The 9,231-nt window shown below is 41.0% G+C and overlaps 1 protein-coding gene across 1 annotated transcript; it reads right to left on the reverse strand.

Annotated features, from left to right (window-relative positions):
- Window positions 1-2,610: 2,610 nt before the first annotated feature.
- On the reverse strand, window positions 2,611-3,618 carry LOC114141704 (golgin subfamily A member 6-like protein 22). The gene has a single exon (XM_028012425.1). It carries the CDS (start codon window positions 3,585-3,587, stop codon window positions 2,799-2,801), a length of 789 nt encoding a protein of 262 aa, XP_027868226.1. The 5' UTR covers window positions 3,588-3,618; the 3' UTR covers window positions 2,611-2,798.
- Between the last annotated feature and the right edge of the window lie 5,613 nt (window positions 3,619-9,231).

The raw sequence follows: 9,231 nt of genomic DNA on the forward strand, positions 1-9,231 counted from the left end.
ATTACAATTTATTTATTTATTAGCATTTTGTTGGCGGGGATGGATATGCCGTTTTCCTCATCGACCGAAAGGATTTTGCTGTGACCTGCACAATGTTGGAGGCATCACGTGGCTCAAACACCTTGATGTCATCCAAAAAAGATGACATGAACTTCGTAGTTCCTCTGTCCATTATTGTAGCTGATATATTGTGAAAATCCGGCAGAAATGATGCACTAATGGACTCAGAAACACTCTGCAGAGAATCAGTCCAAGAGGAAGATGCCATGTTTACATAGAAACAACGCGCTGCGAGGCTTTGTTTGTGAGACTTGCGGCCATGTGGGATTTTCTAGGTCGGTTGTGGGCGGAGCTTGGTAAGCTCCATTATCTGACCTATATATATATCTCCTGTCCAAAACTGACACCCTGGAGTCATTGCTAATCCACTAACTGACCATCTTCAGTCTTCATTACAAGCTGTTTTATGTTTCTTTGTTGATTCTTGCTTGGTGATTTTTACTTATTTATTTTTATCTTGTTTATTAAAGGTCTAGTGTTGGCCACAGAAAGAGGCAGTGGTAGTAATTTCATTAGTGAAAAATATCTTTGTGCAACTGATGATTACAATAAAATATTTACAGTTATTCCGATTTTGTATGCAAATTGAAAAAAAAATTAACGGACATTAATGGTCCATTTGAAAAGAGTACCCCAGAAACATTTTACATACTACATAGCTTAAAATAACTGCAGATTATAATAATTGTAGGTTTAAAAATATTGCGATATATTTATTGTGTATCGTAACACTGGGATATTAGATTTTCCTCATATCGCCAACCCCTAGCACAATGAAATCAATGATATCTGAAACTTTGGAAGGGAAGTTATCTACCAACACATCTTCATAGTTACAGCACAAAGAAGGCGAAGACGTATAACTGATTAAATGTTTCTGCTGTCTGTGAAAGAACGTTTTGTGATAGTGGCTGTTTTACTAAGTGAGTCGATGGAGAAAGAATTTTAAAACATAACAGCAAAATGATCAGACAGGATGACATCAGTTACAGAGACACTGGAAATATTCACACCCTTACTGATAATCACGTCCAGTGTGTGTCCTAGATTGTGTGTTGATTGTTTAACATGCTGAATTAGAGCAAAATGATCAAGAATATGTCAGGTTTTTGCCTCTCTGTCTTTGGGCTTGTCAACATGGATGTTAAAATCTCCCACAATTATTAAACAGTCATAATTGGTGAATGTAAGAGATAAAAGCTCATTAAAGTCAATAAAGATGTTTTCCACATATGTTGAAGTTTTGTACAGAGTTAGAATCAGAGTTAGTTTATGACCTTTTACCCCAATTCCCAGATATTCAAAAGTTAAATTACCTAAAAAGTTGTTTCTCTTTTAATTTTCTCTTTTAATGAAGAAATTCTTATGTATTAGGGCAACACTTCCTCCTTTTTTGTTTTCTATTCTCACTTTAAAAAAATTCATTAGGAGGTGTTGATTCAATTTATATGGGCAATTCAGTATTGTCAAGCTATTAATCTTCCAGAAACTTCCAGATTAGCTTTAAATTTCAAGAGTAGAGGTGGCGTTTTGTTTTACCTGCTCCTCCAGATCATTAATTACAACCAAGTATGCAGCATTATTTATACAGAAACGATAACTATAGTTCCAGTTCATCCCCATAGTATCGACATCATAAAGGAGGTAGCAGCGGTTTCTATTGGAAATCCAGCCTTTCCTGCAATCCAGACATTTTGGTCTCACTAAACAAGGGGAAAGAGAAGAATAAAGTGAAACTTTGGTAAAATAATCTCAAAAGGAAAAAAATGTTTCTAAAAGAAATCCACATTTACTTATATAATCTTTCAATTGTCAAAATTACTCAAGCAAAGCTTTTAAAGGTAGAGTGCAGATCAATATTGGAAGGTGATTCAATTACAATATCATTCTAGTCAGAAGTAGCATACAACAGGGTTCACTAAAAAAACAAAAACAATATTCTCTGAAATCAAAACTTGGCTGTTAACCTGTTGCTAATGAATCAATTTTACTGGCTCACTTTGTGGTCAGAAAAGTGACCTTCAGCACTCTACCTGTGGTAATAATGGTCAGCTGTGTCTTGAAAAACTGTTAATTGAATATTTCCAAATTAAAATTAATAATCAAGAGTTTCAAATGTAATCTAGAAATATAATTACTATTTAGAGGGCAGAATTCTTCAACTGGAAACTGTTTATGCTTCATGACGAAGTCATAGATTTTTTTTAGGATATTTCTCTCCCTGCATCGAGACTGTGCCTCACGTTTTTCTAATCTCAGCTCCACCATCTCGTTATTCCTCTCAGTTTTGTTGTTCTTCAGATGCTCTCTTTGTTTGTCCAGCTCCGTTCTTTTGTTGTCCAGCTCCCATTTCTCTCTGTCGTGGGCCTTTCTCTTTTCGTCCAGCTCTTCCTCCTCTTTGATCAGCTCCTTCCTTTTTCTGTCTAGCTCTTCTTTCTCTTTATTCGGCTCATCTTTCGTTTTGTTGAGCTCCTCTTCCTTTGTCCTCAGCTCCTCTTCCTCTTTAGCCAGCTCAGCTTCCTGTTTGCTCAGATCCCTTTTCTCTTTCTCCAGCTCTTCTTGCTTTTCAAGCAGCTTCTCTGTCTCTTTTTCCAACACCTCTTTTGCTTTGATCAGCTCCTCTTTCCATTTGCTCACCTCATCTGTCTGCTTGTTCATCTCATCTGTCTGTTTCCTCAGCTCATCTGTTGCTTTGCTCAGCTCATCTGTCTCTTCTCTCAGCTCCTCTTTGTCTTTTCTCAGATGTTCTTTAAGCTCCTCAATAAGCTCCTCTTCTTTTTGACCAACTCCTCTTCTTCTTTATTCAGCTGCTTTCTCTCTTCAATCAGCTCCTTCATTATATTTATCTGCTCCTCTGTCATATTTGCCAGAGCCTTTATCATTTCCAACTCTTGCTCTTTTTCCAGGTTCTCTAGTTCTTTTCTCCTCTCCTCTTGCTCTTTTCTCAACTCCTCTTGCTCTTTTCTCAGCTCCTCTTGCTCCTCCTTCAACTTCTCTTTGTCTTCACTCACTTTCTGTTTCTCATTGGTCAGCTCCTCTTTCTCTTTGTTCAGCTTCTCTATCTTCTGGATCACCTCCTCTTTCTCTCGTCTCAGTTCCTCTTTGTCTTTGTTATACTTTGTTATCTTTTGATTCATCTCCTGCTTTCTTTGGCTCAGCTCATCTATGTCTTGGCTCAGCTCCTCTTTGTCTTTTCTAAGCTTCTCGCTGTCTCGGAAAAACTCCTCTTCGTCTTTGTCCAGCACCCCTCTGTCTCGTCTCAGCTCCTCTTTGTCTTTTCTCAGCTCCTCTGTGTCTTGTTTCAGCCTCTCTCTGTCTCGGATCATTTCCAATAAGTCTCGTTGAAACTCCTCTAAATCTTGGATTAGTTCATCTTTTTCTTTGATAATTCCTTCGGCGACCCAGATCGAGTCTCTCTCTCGGGCCATATCCTCGATCTGGTTCTTCATCATCTTTTGTTGATCAACCAGTTGACGTTTTTCAGTTGCAAGGCTGTTGATATTTTCATGCTGCTTGGTCGTCACCATAGCCACTGTAAAAACACACAAATTAGTCAGAAAGTCATTCAAACTATCTTCATTAACATTTTCAGTTTCTTAGACCCTTTCAGGATTTCAGACTCTATTCTTATGCCACATTCACACCAAACACGATTTGAGCATCAGGGGCATCTGGTTTACATTCAATGCCTATGTACTGTAGATGTGCGCCGTGGTCCATCAGTCTAAGTCTAAGTCTAAGAACAGCTTAATTCAGTTTCAGAAATAATTAAAGCTGCAAGCAGCCTCGAGCCGCCCTCACAGCTCAGCGCCGCTCCGGCCTATTGGCCACCGCGGGGGTTCCAGCCACCGCAGAAGCTCTCGCACAGTTTCCAGAGCCGCAGCCTGCTCGCCACTGCAGAAGCTCTGCTGCAGTTTCCAGCACCGCCGCCCGCCAGCCACCGCAGAAGCTGTCGCGCATTTTCCCTGCCTGTCCACCAGGCGATACGCATGAATGCGTTCGGCAGCGTTCCCTGACGACTGTCAAAAAATCTGGTGCAGATCGGTTGATGCATCGAGGAGATATAGCCGATGTATCAACTTAGGGGGCGCAGTCGAGTCAAGTTACATTTCAAACCCGTTGGGCTCTTTAGAAGTGAACAAAGGTCATACATATCCAATTTGGTGTCAATCTGATGTTCTATGTGTGAATTAGAGCCAAACGTATGAATATGGCGAGGGACTGATATTCGCCATTTGGCCACGCCCACACGGTTCAGCCAGCAGCAAGCATTGACAGAGCTCATCATCCGAATCATCTTCATTAGGTCAAGAGAGCCATAAATGGAACTTTCCAAAGAAAAAAACAGCATTTCCTGTTCTGAGGGGGCGGGGCTTAGATGACGTCATAATATGATGACATAGGATCGTCAGGCATCCCACCAGGATCACTCAGGCCAAGTTTGGTGCAGCTCGGTCAAAATATGAGGAATCTAGAGGCAAACGTATGGCAACGGCGTTGCCGCCATTGAAAACTCTTGGCACTTTAAAGCAAGTGAGACCAACTTCCTATCTGTCATCCAACACAGAATCACCTTGTTTAAGTCAAGAGAGCCATAGATGGAAATTTCCAAGGAAAAAAATAGCACTTCCTGTTGTGAGGGGGCGGGGCTTAGATGACGTCATAATATGATGATATAGGATTGTCAGGAATCCCACCAGGATCACTCAGGCCAAGTTTGGTGCAGCTCGGTGAAAATATGTGGAATCTAGAAGCAAACGTATGGCAACAGCATTACAGGTCACTTCGCCATGCCGCCACGCCCACCTGCTCCATCGAAGCTGGTCAGGGCTGGAATCCACAACACACCAACATGTCTTCTGTCTCTGGACACAGTTTCATGTTGATTAGGTCAAAGGGCTAAGATAGCGACCGTTCACAGTAAAACATGACACTTCCTGTTCTCAGGGGGCGTGGCTTAACTGATGTCATCATTTCACCACAGGGTATTTTTGGACACCCGATGATCATCAATCACTGAAAGTTTGGTATCTCTGTGTTTCTGTCCAGGATATATAACAGTTTCGTGTTTCATGGCGAGTATGTGAACTTTGACCCCTGGTAATCCGCCCTTCAGCATGCTCTAAAACTCACCATTTTGATAACTTTGAATGGGACATGTCTTCTGATCAGACTGACCGAGTTTGAAGTCAATCAATCGAAATCCCTAGGAGGAGTTCGATCAAATACGAAGTCTGTAAACGTCAAAATCGGGATCAAAATGGGACCTTCAATCCAAAATGGCTGACTTCCTGTTATACTTGGCTTATAACATTAAATGTAAGTTCTGAGTGTTTTGGTGAGCTCTACATGTGTACCAAATTTCATGTCTCTACGATGAAGTACGTTCATACCATTGTGTCTCCAGAAAATTGCTAGTTGGCGCCGTTGAGCCATTTTTTTGGCGATTTTTGCGTCGACCTTAAAATTCAAAATTTTTAAACCGCCCAGTCGCTTCCGCCAAGTTTGGTGAGTTTTTGAATATGATAAAAGCCCCTGTTAAGGAAAAATGATTATTTTCAGTGCTTAATACAGTTAATCTTACGACATGTGTAAAAGGTATAGTCAACACTCTTAGTTTGAACAGGGCTGTGTTGAGCATTCAAAATTAAGCCAGATGGGCAAGCACCCACAGCACAGGAGGCCATAAAATTAGCATTCCCGGCAGGGCAGAGAGACTTTAGATTTCACAGGTATCTGTGAAATCTTATCTCAGGATTGTTCTGTACTCAGAATGACCGTGGGAGCCACAGGGGGTCAGAGCGAAGCGGTCCCCTCTGTTGTTTTGCCAGAGACCAGATGGCCCTTTGATCTTTGCCGTAGATTAGGGGGAGTTCCAGGTTTCTCTGAGTGCTTAAGGGAGTTTCCAGTTGGTCAACAAGAGGAATGCCTTGAGTGCATAAATTAAATAGAAAAACACCTCCTTACTATAAGATTACGTGTCAGGAGAAAAAATACAGAGAGCGGCCAACATTTTGCCTTTTTTACATCGGCTCTCTCCAAAGACGCGTCTTTGCTTTTTTGTTCGTCTTTGTTTTGTGTTTGTCTGTCTTTCCCTTGTCTGTCTTTGTTTGTATAAGGTAAACAATGTATATCTCTGTTCCTCTGCAGCTTTGTTGATTGATTCATGCGTTGCTTTGTATGGAATTAAACTCTGTGATCTGTGACGTCAATGCGCTTTGTTGTTGTTTCACTTTAGCAGCACGCCGCCGCCTGCTGAGGATCCGGGAGATTAAGGAGGAAAGAGCCAAACGTTTTGTCCAAAGTTAACATTAAATTATCCTCCTTTTAATACCCCCAAAAAGGCGCCCAAAGAGGGGGGCAGAATCGTAATAATAAACAGTACAGATACAATAGGCCTTCGCAGCGCTTTGCTGCTCGGGCCTAATTAAACAATAAAAATCACTCTTCTGAATCTAACCCTTTATTTCCCTAATGCTGCCTGTCTGCAGCTCCCGTCACGTCGCTGGTAAAACTTTAGCTTGTAGCTGAGCTGGAGTTTGAAGTTACATCGCTACATCTGGCACCATCGGATCATCAAGCCAAAGTTGTGAAAACTTATTTTCCCATGGCGAAGCGCAAAATGACTAGTTAGTCTCAACACATTAGGCCAGGGGTGTCAAACTCATTTTGGTTTAGGGGCCGCATACAGCTTAATCTGATCTCAAGGGGGCCACACAAGTAAACTCATTGCAAAATTAAATAGAACTAATAAAAGTGGACTTGTTGATTTTTATATTAAACAAATTTCCCTTTTACAAAATATATTATGAAAAAGCTCAGAGTTTTTAAGAAAAGCATGTGCAATTTCAACACTACTTTTACATTTATTTAAGTGCATTATGCATGAGAACTGATCACAGTGATTGTACAATGTTGCAAAACATTTATTCACAGTTTTTGGAACTTAAAAACACTGTCCTGCATGACACAATACATCAAACAGATAAAAATTAATAAATGATTTAAAATCAAGTTTCCACATCTGGGAATCAATTTGAACAAATTGTCTGGCTTCACACATTTGAAATCTTAAGTGTCAGCTGCTTTAAACAGATATTTGATTAAGTACATTTGTCACCGTTCTTGTTGATGCATAAAATGTATACATATAGAAAAACTTACATACATAACATGTATTGCATGCATGAGAAATATTTTACTCAACAAAACTCTTTTGTTGTAAATCTGTTACTGACTAGCACTAACTTTAACAGAATTAATTCAGCAAATATTCAAAGCTGTAATTTTTAATAGTGCAACGTTGACAGTAACATTCCATAGGATTTAGTTTTACTCAGTATTTGCCCCTGAAACTTGGCATCTTTTAGCCTGGACAGGTACATCAATATCAGGCATCATGTCCTGAGCAGCAGCCAGTTTCAGAGTCTCATTTAAGTGCTTATGTGTGAGCTTTGAGCGCAGCTTGTTTTATTTATATTCATTAGTGAAAAATTTGCTCACAAAGGTATGTTGTCCCAAACATGGACAACATTTTTGCAGCCAGTGCTGTCAATTTAGGACTATCCTGGTAGGAGATACTTGTTAAATGTGTCCAAGCCAACTGATGCAAATTTGTCCTTCAATTCCACATCACACTGCAAATCAATGATTTCAAGCTGCATGTCAACGGGCACATCAGAAGCTCTGACTGTGAATGGTGAGCGAAAAACTGAGAATTCTGTCTCAAGTTCGCTAAATACCTGAAATCTTTTCTCAAACTCACTCAGCAACCTTGAAATCGTATCTTTTGTACCGTTTCACATCACGGTTTAACGCTGCTGCGCACACATCTCTGAGACAGGGAAGATGAGCAGGGTCCCCGCTTGCCATCTGCGTCTCCCATAACGTCAGCTTTGACTTGATGCACATATGGCGTCATAATACTGTGTTACAATTTTTTTTGCGTCCTTGCAACATTTTGTTCAGATTATTCAAGTGTCCTGTGATATCAACCATAAATGCAAGGTCCTGCAGCCATAGAGGGCATTGTAATTCCTGAACAGGTTTACCTTTTTTCTCCATGAACTGTCCAATTTCCCCACGTAGATCAAAGAAGCGCTTCAGCACAGCACCTCTACTTAACCATCTAACTTCAGTGTGGTATGGTAGACCATGGGCAATGCTGCATTCACTGAGAAGGCTGTCAAACTGAACGATGATTGAGAGCTCTGCCTCGGATGAAATTAACAGTTCGGACAACCACCTCCATGACGTGATCCATTTTTTACGACTTGCAGCATAATGCCTCCTGCTGCAAAATACAATGAAATGTCCAAAACTCACCCCCTTTATTTGCAGCTTGTACTTTCTCTCTGAACTTTGTCACAACACCTGTCTTTTTTCCCAATCACTGACGGCGCGCCATCAGTGATTGGGATGGTCCACCTCGACTCTGTCCAGCGCTCCAACAATGGAGCAGAAAATGTCTTCAGCTGTCGTGGTGTTGGTCATGGGCACCAACTCAAGAAACTCTTCTGTGACAGTCAACGTCTCGTCAACTCCACGAACAAATATGGCCAGTTGAGAGACGTCCGCAATATCAGTACTCTCATCAATTGCAACAGAAAATGCGAGAAATGACTCCGTTTTGCATTTGAGTTGGTTGTCCAAATCTGCCGATAGTTCCGAAATTCTGTCTGCCACGGTATTTCTGGTCAAGCAAAAATTGGCAAAAGCTTGTCGCTTCTCAGGACACACAGTTTCGGCAGCCTTCAGCATGCAGTTCTTGACGAACTCTCCCTCACAGTAAGGCTTTGATGCTAACGCTATTTGGCTAGCAGTTAGCTAGCTGGCTTTCACCGCAGCATCACTGGCCTCTGGGCTCCGGGTGAAAACAGATTGCTGTTTCCTCAGACCCATCAACATTTCATTTATCTTCTGTTTTCTCAGTTCTCCGTTAAAGTGCTTGTATTTTTCGCCATGCTGAGTTTCATAGTGGCGCCGAATATTGTATTCCTTAAGCACCGAAACCTGCTGCAGACACACAAGGCACACGGGTTTTCCATTCACCTCCGTGAACAAATAAGAAGAAGTCCATTTTTCTTGAAAAATCCGACACTCTGTGTCTACTTTTCTCTTTTTTGACAAAGACATTTCGTTGATGAGGTTGCCAGGACCAAAGTAAAAAGC

This window comes from Xiphophorus couchianus, chromosome 3 (genome assembly GCF_001444195.1).
Source record: "Xiphophorus couchianus chromosome 3, X_couchianus-1.0, whole genome shotgun sequence".
Taxonomy (NCBI): Eukaryota; Metazoa; Chordata; class Actinopteri; order Cyprinodontiformes; family Poeciliidae; genus Xiphophorus; species Xiphophorus couchianus.

Coding starts and splice junctions, on each gene's coding strand:
- LOC114141704 (XM_028012425.1), bottom strand. CDS start 3,587: ATGGTGACGACCAAGCAGCATGAAAATATCAACAGCCTTGCAACTGAA.